At 41.4% G+C, this 13262-nt stretch overlaps 1 protein-coding gene across 6 annotated transcripts in view; it reads left to right on the forward strand.

Moving 5' to 3' along the window:
• The window catches only part of FGF13 (fibroblast growth factor 13), a 252064-nt gene that overhangs the window by 103743 nt on the left and 135059 nt on the right, over positions 1 to 13262 (forward strand). Inside the window, exon 1 of one of the 6 annotated variants that reach the window (XM_030497627.1) lies at positions 4417 to 4548. The exons of 4 other annotated variants lie outside the window; for them this stretch is intronic. In XM_030497627.1, coding sequence (XP_030353487.1) covers positions 4518 to 4548 — 31 coding nt within the window. In that variant the 5' untranslated portion in view covers positions 4417 to 4517. Of the gene's footprint in view, positions 1 to 4416; positions 4549 to 13262 lie in introns of those variants that run through there. One more of the 6 variants, XM_030497631.1, reaches the window with a different exon arrangement.

Raw genomic sequence — 13262 nt, forward strand, 5'->3', positions numbered from 1 at the left:
GAAGGTTTCTCATGTGTGCTCAGGAAGAACAGCAGCTGTGCTGCCGGTGTTGGGTTCAGCTCTGGCTGCTGCTGGAGGTTTGGATGAGGTTGACAGGCAAAAAGATGCTGTTACTTGCATCCATGCTGGTGAGGAGGATGCTATTACCCACATGCTGATGAGGGGATAGCAATGATGCTGGTGCTTGATTGCTCAATTTTTTTTCTATGGACGTTTGATGACTTGGGTATTAGGTTGAAATTTAAACTAGACCAGTTGTGAGGAGGGCTGGGGCAGGATAGCACCCACTTCTGAGGTTCACCTGGATCAAGTCTGCTGCTGTTTTATGCTTACTCTTGCTTTAGGTTTATGCATTGTTCTGCTAGCAGAAATCCAAAGTAGCTTCAAAATTAGTTCCATATCCCATGTTATAATTCCCAATAGCATCGTTTAAAAAAATCTTTACTCAAACAAATACCTTTATGTTCGGATTTAGCACTCCCAGTTGTTTCCATTGGCCATGCTCCTAAGCCAGAGAGAAAGTGACTTGACTCTTTCAGTGTTGTGATTTTAGGTGGTCCTGATTTAGAGATATGTAATGCTCCTTCGGCTGCCTGGAAGCTCGGGGGTGAGACTTACAGGTGTGGGAGCTGGTCCGCAGAGTAAGGCATAGCAGTTTGGGAGCCAACACTGGGATATACAGTGGACAGGAGAGCATGCTAGTACAAATAAGTCTGCAAACCTAATTTACCTGCAAAGAGTGCAAGTACTCAAGTACAGAATTAGTGGAGAACACCAGCGAGCACAGTGTTGCACTGCTGCATGCACAGGGGTTACTCTGATGGGCTTTTATGCTGGCACAAAGTGGGATCTGCGTTACAGGGCCAGTAGTGAAAGGGAAGCTAAGGAAAAACAATCTGTGTGAGCGTAGGTCTGTTTAAAACCTGGAAAACATTTTCTCTTACACACGTCACTGGTTCTTTGTTCCTTTTTTGTGCTGAACATTTCCACCCAGTCACTTGCCTCATTCCTTTTCTTTTTTCTAATACGTATATAGTTGATTTTATTTTCATCAATGTTTTGAAGAGAGATTTTCCTGTGTAGATGAAGGATATTCAGGATGGCTCTATCTGTCTAGGTACTCTATATCAAACTGTAATTATTAGAAGGCAGAATGGCATGTGCAAATTGCATAAAGACAGCTGAAATGTCAATAAATCTTGATTATACCCTGTTCTCCTCTTAAGCTTAACTCAGTTATTTTTTAGATAAGGTGTCAGTGTACACAGCTATTTAGGAATGTGTTTGTGGAATGGAAGAGGGTGGGAATCATGGGGTACGTCCTAACTTTGCCCCACTGAAACACAAATCTGGCTTTTGATGGCAGCCCCAGAGAAATCTTGTGTTACAAATTTCAGTTTAGAAAGTTAGATAAAAACATAGATGCTTTTCTTTAATGTATTTTTGTAGAGGGCTTTAAAAATGTGCATTAACTTATTCAATATTTGAGTTAAGGATAAAGTGCTTTGCTTTATTTTCTCATTTTAACATCTTTCAGTGAATCACAGAATCCCAGAGTGGTATGTGTTGGGAGGGACCTTAAGATCATTCAGTCCCAACCCCCTGCCACGGGCAGGGACACCTTCCACTAGAGCAGGTTGCTCCAAGCCCCTGTGTCCAACCTGGCCTTGACACTGCCAGGGATGGGACAGCCACAGCTTCTCTGGGCAGCACCTCATCACCCTCATAGTGCATTCCATAGATGATCAAAGCAAAGGAATAAGTGCCATGGATGGGCAATTCTGTATAGTAGCGCAGGAAGACGGCACAGAAGCTGAGTATCCATAGACATGAGGCAGACAATATTTTTCACTGAAGTGACATGGAGAATTACAGAACATCTCAGAGTCAGAGTATTATGAATAATGAAATGTGTGTCTACGCACAGAAATGATTATCTGCATGGGAGAGCACAGTGGGTGAAGGAAATATTCCCTTTGCAGAACTGCAGAGTTGCCAGTGTCTTAGAAGTTTTCTCCTGGCCACTGATAAAGAGCTTAAAAGCATTCATGCCTGCAGAGAGAAAAGCTGAAGAACCAGACAACTTTTCTTTTTTTTTTTTTCCTTTTTCCTTCTTTTTTTTTTAAATATTCCTATTTAAAGGTTTTCCATAACTGAAGGCAAGGGTAACATCCCCAGGTCAGACAAACTTAAATTAAGCTACGCTTTTGATTTTGCTGAAGAAATACTTTCAAAATGTCTCAGTGGCACAGTAGGTAGTCTTGAACTCTTCAGAGCTTGAACTGTGGCAAGGCAGGGGAAGAGGAGGAGGTGTTTTAGATGGAAGAACTTTCTATCTTTTCAGGAGGGTTTTTTTGAGAGCATTTGTCATTGGTCTGTTTTTTATAGTTTAGGGATATGTTGGCTTGGCAGGGCTGAGGTAGCAGAAGGGAGCAGAACTAATGCCAGACATTCTTCAGTGCGATGGTGGCCGCCTGATGGCTTCTTCAGAGCATAGAAACATGGAATGATAGAGTCACAGAATTGTTGGGGTTGAAGGGACCTCAAAGCTCATGCAGTTCCAACCCCCTGCCACGGGCAGGGATACCTTCCACTAGAGCAGGTTGCTCCAAGTCCCTGTGTCCAACCTGGCCTTGAACTCTTCCAACATGGGGTATCCCTGCTCCTGTTCCATGGTAGCATCCATGGGCAGTTTTGACTCCTACAGATGCTGGGCTGATTTTGCCTCTGGCAGAAGCTGCTTTAGTGGGTGGCGTGTGTAAACCTGTTACTTCATAGCAAGATGTCAGGGCTTTAGTGGTTGGTTAGATTAAAGAAGTTGTGATTATTTCAGTTGTCTCATAGATCCTGCTTTTGTTTTGATTAGATGCTAATTGAACACACTGTAAAGCCAAAAAGCTTCTGGGAACAGTGGGAGACATTTAATGGAGCAAGGCTTTTAAGTTGAGGTGGGATGCACCCAAAAGTTGTGGTGCACAGGGAGCCTCGAGATGAAAGCGATTGTGCAGTGTTAGTGTTTCCAGTGGGAGCAGAACATGAAATAGCAGCTGTGCTGTCTACAATATCTCTTTGTTTCCCAAAACCTGGCCCAGAAGAGGTGTGTTTGCTCCAGGAGACCACTCTGGGGATGTATCATCCACAGATGATGCTTTTGAATGTGTTATAAATATGCACCTTAGTCTGTCACTTTTGTTAATATGGTACAATTAAGAGTGTAGATATGTGCTGTTTGTGTTGATGTGTTACCTTGAAGAATGATTTCCAGCTCCTATGTCTCCAGCTGGCTACATGTGTGTAATGAAGAGCAAAGGAGTGAGAGCACAGTGCTGCTGCTTGCTTCTTCCCGTGAGGGAACCTGGGAATCTTTGCCCTCATTGTCTATAACTGCCTGCAAGTTGATGCTGAGGAGTGTGTCTACATACGCCTGATGCATTTCCATCAGCCTGCTTTCATCAGAGCCATTTGGAAGTAGGTGAAGGGAAGAAATTGCAGACTGCAATACATTGACATAAAAATACATCATCCAATGAACAGCTTCATTTCCTAAATTGACTATTAAATGGTAAGACACAACTACACGAGTGGAGCTCAATCATGCAGTTCTTGTTGATGGCAGAATTCAGCAAGCGGATCCCTGCCTGTAGATCTTGTGGAAAATATGTTTGCAAAGGATTCACAGAGGCATGAAAAGCTATTCTGGGTTGGCTGAGGTAGAAGAAGAAGTAAAATCTTGCACAGCTTTGGTAGGAGGGGTTTGTGTAGCATTGTAGGCTGGTGGTGGAGCTTCCTGTGCTCCTGTGGGAGGGAATCATGACAAATATTTTCTATTAGGATAGTGGAAGTAATAACATATGTCGTGTGTGTACTTTTTGCCTGAGACTAGCATGACTGTAAAGAAACAGATGGCTCCTTTAATTCTAATCATGGGCATGTGGCTCCTCCATTTATGAGGCTTTTACTCCTAGAAAGATATTATTTTATAAGTTCTTTTGGAGAGGGAAGGAAATGAAATCGCCTTATATCAACTCATTAAAAATTACCAGGAACAATAAAGAAGATTAGGAAGTCTGTGTCCAGTGAACTGAAATACATTGCCTAGAGCAGACTGAATAAACCACCCCACAAACAAAATGTGAATGCCGATTCCCAGAAGGATATTTGTATCCCTGTATTCATAGAGGGAGGTAACGCAGCCTGGGCAGTTCTCCATCGCATCCTGCTGGGGTTCCTCTCCCATCTGAACACACTGAGCTCACACACAGGGTGCAATCACACATCCTGTAACACGTGCTGGTGCCCAAGCATTTACAGGATGTGACAGCGTGAGAATTGTGCCTGCCTGACTTCAACATATCAATGTGTCTTGGGTTTTCCCACTCCAAAATTATCCCGTTGATGCTCGATTGCATTCCTGAAAGTTGATTTTTGATAGAGGAAGATGGATGTGTGTTTGGGCTGCAAGTTGGACGTGGATAATGTTTTCTTCTCACGGAGTGAGTCTGCCCAGGAGTGATTAAATGGAGAGAAGGTGGAAGTCCGGAGGCCAAGGTAGGAGACATGGTGCCTTTTCTTCTCCGCTTTCTGCTCTGGGGAGTTAAAAACCCTGAGACCAGGGTGATTCAGCTGTTTTGCCTGGACGTTTGCTTTGTTCTCTGTGATCCTGTTTTCCTTTGGCTTGTGCCTGCAGGGCTCTGCCTGCATCTCTTCTTGACATCCCAGTTATTTCCTTAATGCCTACATAGTACAAGTTACCCCAATCCTTGCCTGGGCATCACCTCAGACGCTTTCTTTGAACTCCATATTGGTGTTTTGTAACATTAAGATGTTCCTTCTGGAAGTCCTTTAGCAGGCCTATTGCTCTGAAACAGTGATTTGATACAGAGACAGTTTAAAACCTGATAATCACAGGCCTTTATTTCACTTTTTAAGCACACTGTAAATAGGTTTATTCTTTTGCTTTTGGTACTTCTCTGTTGAAGAGAAGCTTTGGTTCAAACAAAATGTGTTTCCTTACCGTTCTAATGAATGTAACACTGTAATCAACCTCTTAGGAGTCTAATGGCACTCCATCCGTAACGTGTGATTTAGAGCAATGCTAATTTCCTCAATCTCACTGAAAAGTAAGGCAGATTGGAGTATGTTCCTACAGTAAGAAACATAATTGTTGCTCTGCTGTTCTAAGTGCCCTTCGGACAAAGTGAAGATATATCCACATTACAATGGCAATATTTAAATAGATCCTAGCTTTTAATGCACAAGCTTGGTGGCCTGCTGATGATTTTGAAGGCATGGTTGTATTGCATGTCATCTGCTGGTGCTTTGAACACTCCGTTCCATTTTTCCAAGAGTCTCCTTCATCCTCAGGGATGGTGTAGGCAGGGAAATTCCTCTCAGCATCAGGAATTGAACGCTTTTCTGTACACTAATTTGGAGACTGATTGGCTTGTCTCTAACCTATTTATATAAAATCATACTAACTGCTATCGGTTGTGCACCATCATGCATTTTAGCCTTATATTTATGCTGAAACCTTATGATTTATAATAAATTTTCCTTATTTGAGTTTTGAAGGTAGAGTTCAGTGTTCAATGGCATGGGGGAGAAGGAAAGAACACCCAGGGGGCGGCTGTTCTTGCAGGTTTCTTTTATTATGTTGTGTCCTTTTGTTTCTTTACTATGTATTAATTTGGTTATTCAGAGTTTTGTCACTGGAGTGGTGTAGTGAAGGGTGTCCCTGCTCATAGCAGGGGGTTGGAACTATATGATCATTGGGATCCCTTCCAACACAAACTGTTCTGTGATTCTGTTATTTCATTTCTCTGAAGACGAAATAGGATGGATGCATGAGACCAAAATTAGCAGTGGTGGAAAATGCAAATTCTCTCCATCAGGCTGATTCCTGCTCTTGGAAAACTAAGGGTACAGCAAATGGGTCATATCCATCACCTTGGTGCATGGTTAAATGCATATTTATTTGGGGCTCCTTGGATGTTGCTAGAAGTAACTCACTGGTCAAATTCAAAGCCTGGAGCACTAAAATACCCCTGGCTTTTATTCTGCTTGCTCATTTCCAGATTACTTCAGAGACTGGAGGGGTTCTTCATTTGTTTCACTGAAATAAGGCCAAAAACTTGCTAAGATGATGTGTAATAGCATATCTTCACTGCCTTTCTCCTGATCTGTTTTGTTCTATGTTTTAATGCCAAGCAACTCCATGTATACAGAAAGAAAGAAGTTTAAAGTAAAAACTAATCAGCTTGATAACATTGTTTTTATTAAAGGGAAAGTGGATTTTGTAAAGATCCCACATTTGTGAAAACCTTCAAATTCAATTCTATTATACCTGGAAAAGGTCTTAGTAACTCCATAGGTGACCCATTTTCTTTTAAACTGGTGCTTGGCCTGGAGACTGCACTGGTGCTGTGGTAACCCATGTTCAGGAGGAGATGTAAAGACCCTCATTCTTTGTGGTCATTAGTTATTCCAGGTCAGTTTAAGAAATGGCTGGGATGCCGATCAGTATGTAGTCACTTAGATCAGGAAGAACATCAAATACGTGATGAAATACTTAGTATTTCTAATGGTTTCTTCATTTATGTTGTAAAGCTGTGGGAATGAGGAAGCCAGAACCCACCCAATGGAGGGTGTCCCTTCCTATGGCAGGGGGTTGGATCTTTTAGGTCCCTTCCAACCCAAACCATCTTATGATTCTATGATTCTATATGCTGCATTGTTGCAGAGCTTGTACCTGGTACTGTGAATCTGTCTAGTGCAGTAATAGAGCAAACGTTTGGTAGTCTCCCCGATGATGCAGCTTAATTGCAAGGAGTCATTTTGAGGGTATTATCTGGAGATGCTTGTAAAGCTCTGTGGCCTTTTTCTCCTTCTGATCTGTAGTGCTGTCTGTGCTGAGTTCAAACCTCCAAGAGCCAGAGAAATCAGAGGTGAAGAAGGAGATATTATGAACTTGGAAATCATTGCATAATTGTCAGTCCATCCATGTGTTTATGTGCTTGTTACATAGAATACAGGCTCAAAGAGGCTATTTGAAGCACTTGAAAGATACACCCACTGGGAGTTACCTAGACATGTGCCCCAGTTCAAAATAGTTGGTGACAGAGATGTATTGAAGGGCAGCGTAGTGCAAGGCTGTTGGTCCCTGTTCCAAGGTATAAGCCTGCAGCTGGATCTGGAACCCTGGGCTGGGCTGGGCTGGGCTGACCCATACTCTGAAAGAATACCACCACTCCTCCATGAAATGCCATCTTTCCATCTCAAAGGCTCTTTTGGAATAATTCATCTTAATTTTATTAAACCTATTCTATTGCAACAATAGGCATCAAGATTACGGTGTTATAATACAAGCGGCTGGGAGGAGCAGAGATGCAGTAGTCTTCCACCATCTCCTGTCACAGAAATGCTGATGGCTTTGGCATAGTGGGAGGAGGCACAGTCCATCTTCTGTGTGCACAGCATGGGCAGGCAGGGCTGCCAAGACATGACTGGAGGATGCATAGGAAAATATTCTTCACTATGGGCAGTGGCACTGGGTGCCCAGAGAGGCTGTGGCTGCCCCATCCCTGGCAGTGTTCAAGGCCAGATTGGACGGGCCTTGGAGCAACCTGCTCTAGTGGAAGGTGTCCCTGCCTGTGGCAGGGGGTTGGAACTGAATGAGCTTTAAGGTCTTTTCCAACACAAACCACTCTGTGATTCTATGATTTTATGAAGCATGGTGAAAAGAAGACGAAAAGGTTTCACAAAGTATCTGAGAGCATTAGACTGTGTATTTCGGGATCCTTTGTGAAAGGGGCTTGAAACTGTAAAGAATTTCTCAGTGTGGTAAAGGTAAAAGGGATGTGAGCTGCTCAGACCTCTTATGCAGGTAGCTCTGTGGAAGTGTGCAAACACTCTCTGAAACCCCACTACATCACTTTATTCTCTTGTAATATAGCAGTTACTAAGGAACATATTAACTATTCACATTATGGTAGAGCAATAAGAAAGAGATATTTAGCAGGTTACTCTGAAGGCCTTCTAAACAGGAACTGAGAAAGAAGTTTGGAAGCTCTTTCAGAAATAAAGATAATGGGTGAAATTCTCCTTAGTTATGTCTGAGCAGTCCTGTTGAAACCCAGTCACTGTCTGAATATATGGAAGGATCTATCTTGGGTAGTGAAGGAAAACAAAGATGAGCCTGATGTGCAGCCTTTCTGTAAAAGACAGAGATTGGCCAGCCCACAGAAAGGATATAGGATATGTTCTCACTTTTAGCTGAAGTAGGTTTCCTTTAGTTCAAGCGTGAGGCATGTGTTTCGGAGGTAGAAGGGTTCTGGTTCTAGTCCCAAATTCCTCTGTGTGCTTGCCAGGTGCTGCTTCTAGCATTGGTGGCTTAGTTATATGACATGCAGTGGCTTGAAGTTAAATAAATAAATAAAATCTATTTAATAGACTCTTTCGAGTAATGTGAGCTCTGAGTTAATTTATAGGGAGGTATGTAACGAGGGCACCAGCGTGCTGCAAACCTGTAGTGTTGTCAGCGTGGTTACAACATTATTCAGTGGTGAGTGTGAACCTGAGTTTCAACAAACAGGTTTTTGTTTAGGAAACAGCAGATGTGCACACAGATTCTTTTCCATTTTATTTGATCTTTTCCTGTTCTTAGGCAGTTGATTTTACTCTGTAGTAGAGCTATGCTAAGAGAGTACGAGCTGCTTAGAATTAAGCTATTTAATTTCTCTGATGGAGGACTCAGAATTAGTCTTGCTCAAGGATTTTGCGCTTCACCTCCAGCTACTGAAATGGGTTGATGTACTTCAAAGGCTGGGCTTAATTATTCCAAACTCAATGACTGGAACACCTATAAAGGTCCCCGCTTAAAGGCTAAGTGCTGCCTTGATTGGCTTTGTACCTTCTCTTGGGGTCCTTTCTATTTTATTAAGCACGGAAAAGTATTATTTTCCCTACCTCTGGGCAACAGCCATCTCTTCACAGCTGGTTTTTCTATTGGGCTGCACACCAAGGTCACAGGTTGGTTCTTATTACTTCATCTGTGGCACTCTCATAGTCCATTTTTTCTGTATTTTCTTTATGATATGTTTAAACCATCCTTTCCACCAAATATAGAAAAGAGTTTATCAATTTTATCTGTAAACTTCTGTCCTGCATTGACTGTCTTTGCAGTAGTCTGTATTGTAGAATTTCCTTTCTTATCTAGTGAAATAGCCTTTTTTGGGGTGAAAAAAGAGACTCCAAATGTTATAATATTCTTGTGTTGGAATGGATTTTAGGTCCTGAACAAAGTGAAGTTTTCCATTTTGCTGTTTCTCTGAAGTTTTGCGAGACGGAAGGGGCATTTGGCACAGCAGGTCATCTCTGATGGTGTCTGAAAACAAGGCTGCAGACACAGGAGTATAGATGGTAGCTGCTCTAATGAGTGCAACTTACATCAAATTGTTTTAATGAGTGTGCAGTTGTGTTAGCCTTATTGCATTTCTGAATTAATGACTTGTAAGGAAGTTTGTTAGCCTGCTTTACTAGAAACCAAATCAAACAACAGCCTGCCATACTGTACAATGACATGAAACAGAAGAATTTGGATTTAAATTTGCCTCAGGCTGCGTGTGTTCCTTTCTATTAATAAAACAACCACGTAGCAACAGATAGGTGTTAAAATAACAATCCCAACAGTTAGGGAGCTGGCTCTGCACGTAGAACTGATCAACAGTGTCTCTCTCTCAATTTTAATGGCAGTGAGCCAAAGCTCCTGAACGAACCTCCTTATGGTCACATCAGGCATCTGATCCCTCCTCTGTGTATGGGGAGCTGGTACCTGCGCAGGAATGCCAGGCTGAAGCCAGGCTGCCCTCAGGGGAAAAAGAAGTGTGGTTTTATTGCATACATGGCAACTGACCAAAGCTGAAGTTTCGATGAATCATAGAATCATAGAATCCCAGATTGGAAGGGACCTCAAGGATCATCTGGTCCAACCTTTCTAGGCAAAGCATGACCTAGACTAGATGTCCCAGAGTCCTGTCCAGATAAATCTTGGAAGTGTCCAGTGTTTGAGAATCTAACACTTCCCTGGGGAGATTATTCCGATGGCTGATTGTTCTCATTGGAAAAACTTTTCCCTCTTGTGTCCAGTTGGAATCTCCCTGGGAGTAACTTGTGTCCATTACTCCATGTCTTTTCCATGCGAATGCAGTTGGTATGATATGGTGCAAGGTTTGGATAATCACCTTCCATCACAGTAGCCTTGTTTTCAGCTGGTCAAGTGTCAGCCAGCACAGGGTTCATCTTTTGAACAGTCCAGGTAAAACCTGTGACCATTCAATAATGGAAACTCTTAATTTTTAATGTTGTATATTTTTTAGGTTTAGTTTGGTGGGATTTTTTGTCTTTGTTTAGTTGCAGTGCGAAGAGTCGATATAAAGAGATGTCCTTTCTTGATTGTTTCATTTCTGGCTTACCTAAGATAGTTTCCTCTTGATTATATGTAATGGTATAGAATTTCGCTGGCTGATATTAAAAATACTGTGTGATACTAGATACAGAACATAATAACTTGCAATAGGGAAATAGAAAAGATTAAAAAATGACAAAGTGCAGCAGAAAATTCAGTGCAAAGTGAACAAATTGGGGAGGTTGACTGGAGGGCAGCTGGTAACACCCTTTATGAAGCTGAATGGAGATCCTGAGAAAGACAGTTAACAAAAGGTAGTTCTGTTAATAGTACTGACCCTGAGGCATTAGGCTTGTGTAATAACCTATGGTTAGTTGGCAAATCAAGCCATTATTTGACGATACGTTGTGATTTGAAGAATAGAATTGCTGCTGAAGTGATTGGAGTGTCTAAAAGCATCAATTAAAAAAATTAAAGAAGAAACTTTTCAACCATTAACAGACGCTTTGATTCTCCTGAATCAGATGTGGATTTGGAGGGCATGTGGGGTCCCTAATGTGAAATGAGATCATAATGACTAGTAGATACTCAAAACTGAGGAGCTTAAGAGAAAATCATCTCTTTATGGTTTGTTAGGTTGGGGTTTTTTAATTAAAAAGTCAATTTAATTTACCAAGAAGCAGAGGTTCCTCAGATCAGTCTACAAGTTTTAGTGAGGAAACCAAGGCAGTGCTGCAGCAGATGAGCTTGAAACAGTGCCCAGCTCCAAGGAAAGCAGAAATCCAACCTGCAGTTGCAGAACCACTTCATACTGAGTCACAAATTCACTTACACAAAAACTTTAGGACAATGTCTTACCCACATGAGTAAAAATGCACTTTCATGTGGTGGTAGTTAGTGCATTGGTACCACAGTCCATGTGAGACCTGAGGTTATAATAATGTTTTGTTTTGCAATCAGGATGTCAGGTTTGCATTAGCAGACATCACACAGGAGGATGTATTGGAAAACTTTGACAGATGAGAAAATACTTTGCAAGAGAATCAAAACTCAAAGATACATGCAGTGATGGAGAAGGGAAATCTGTGTTTCTCCCAGATACTTAAAGCAAGTAAAATGGCTGCATGAGATACCATCAAACAGTTTAATAATCAAAGGACAAGATGAGGTCAGGGGCAATAAGAATAATGTGACAAAAATATCCAAATCAACACCTGCAATTTTGCCTGTGAAAATGAATCACGAAACTTTGAAGTCCTTTAGGTTCAAATTAGCAAAGATTAATTTGTGTATACTGGAGAAATTGTCTGTCAGTTCTTGGGTATCATTGCTATTATAGAATAGCTTTGTTGGAAAATACAACTGCAAAGTCTGTAATCTTACGTGTAAATCAATATTTGCTAGGCATGATATAATGACTGAAAATGACAGATAATGAATCACAATTCAATTGTTTGGAATTTAGACTTCTTTGCAAAAGGACATGATTTAAACTGTGTAACTTTGAGCCTGCAGCTTAATGATCTTATGGAAAGGAATGCTGTGGAAGCTGGAGAATCAGGTTCAGATTTCTATCTACTGACTTTCATTCAGGTCAGCACCATTGATCCTAGGATTGTTGCTAGCTGAAATTATATTTGAGTGATCTCTTCCACGTCTCCTGGAAGAGAAGGGTTGGAAATGTGAGAAAGTTAACAGGTTTTGAAACAGAGGCCATGAAGGCGATAGAGTAGCTTGCACAGCACCAAAGGAAAGGCAACAGGAAGATGTACAAAGCTAATGCAGAGATTGAGGTATGTGTGGATATATGCATACCAGTGTTTATGTATAAAATTCTATATAAATATTTTTAGTTGGAAGTGTATTTGGTATAAATGTGGCACCTCAAGAGTATTCAGGTTAAGTCAGGTTTATAAATTCAGTTGTCATTAATACTGGAAGATGAGAAACATGCAGATTTCTCTTTTCATCTCAAGGTCTTTGGTCTCATGTTTGTTAGCTGATATGTTGTATTAAAGATTCAACTTAGACATAAACTGTAACACAAGATTCTCATTAACTCCAGGAACATCGTGAACATCTCAACTCAAAATGCCTTCCTGGGTTATTCCATCATTTCCACCATTGAATGTTAGTTAGCAAGGATAGTTCTCCCCCATAGTCTATGTGATATTATTGCTGCATGTGAAGCAATCTCTTGTAGGGTCAGAGAGAACAGTTGATCACTGTAACATCTTGACATCCCTGTCTCCCATAGGATTGGGAGGGAGAAGTAGCAGTGCTGGAGTGGCAGCAAATTACCTGGGTGAAAGAAATGGGTGTTTCTGCATATCAGGACATGAGGTGGTTTGCAATCTGGGAGCACAGGCCAGTCTTGTTACATTACATGGAAAGACTTCTAGTGATTTTGCAGGGAGCTGACATAGATTCAAACAGTTGTTTAAAACATGTTCCCCCTCTTTTGCTCTCTTCCTCATCTCTTGCTCTGCTCCAGAACACCCTAGGTTTGCAACTGAGCAAATGCTTTGTGGCTAGTCTCTGTTTTCTTGGAAAGGCTTCAATTAGAAACACTAATTCCAAAGAGGAGGACTCTTGGACCGGAAACTTTGCTTTTCTGTAGAAAAAGTTTATTTTGAATGCTTTCATTCATCTTCTGTCAAGCTCATTCTCCCACTTACACCCTTTCTGACAAGTCCTGTGTCAGATGCACAGAACAAGAGTGAAAGAAGAAAAAACAAATACGTAGATGTCAAGAGTGCCAAGGACAGCAGAAGTTTGCAAGTTTTAATTTTACTTGGATGTGAGAATACTGAAAACCAATTCAAGCAAGGAGCATGTGGGTACAAGACTTGTTTGCCTC

This window comes from Strigops habroptila, chromosome 9 (genome assembly GCF_004027225.2).
Source record: "Strigops habroptila isolate Jane chromosome 9, bStrHab1.2.pri, whole genome shotgun sequence".
In the NCBI taxonomy this organism is placed as follows: Eukaryota; Metazoa; Chordata; class Aves; order Psittaciformes; family Psittacidae; genus Strigops; species Strigops habroptila.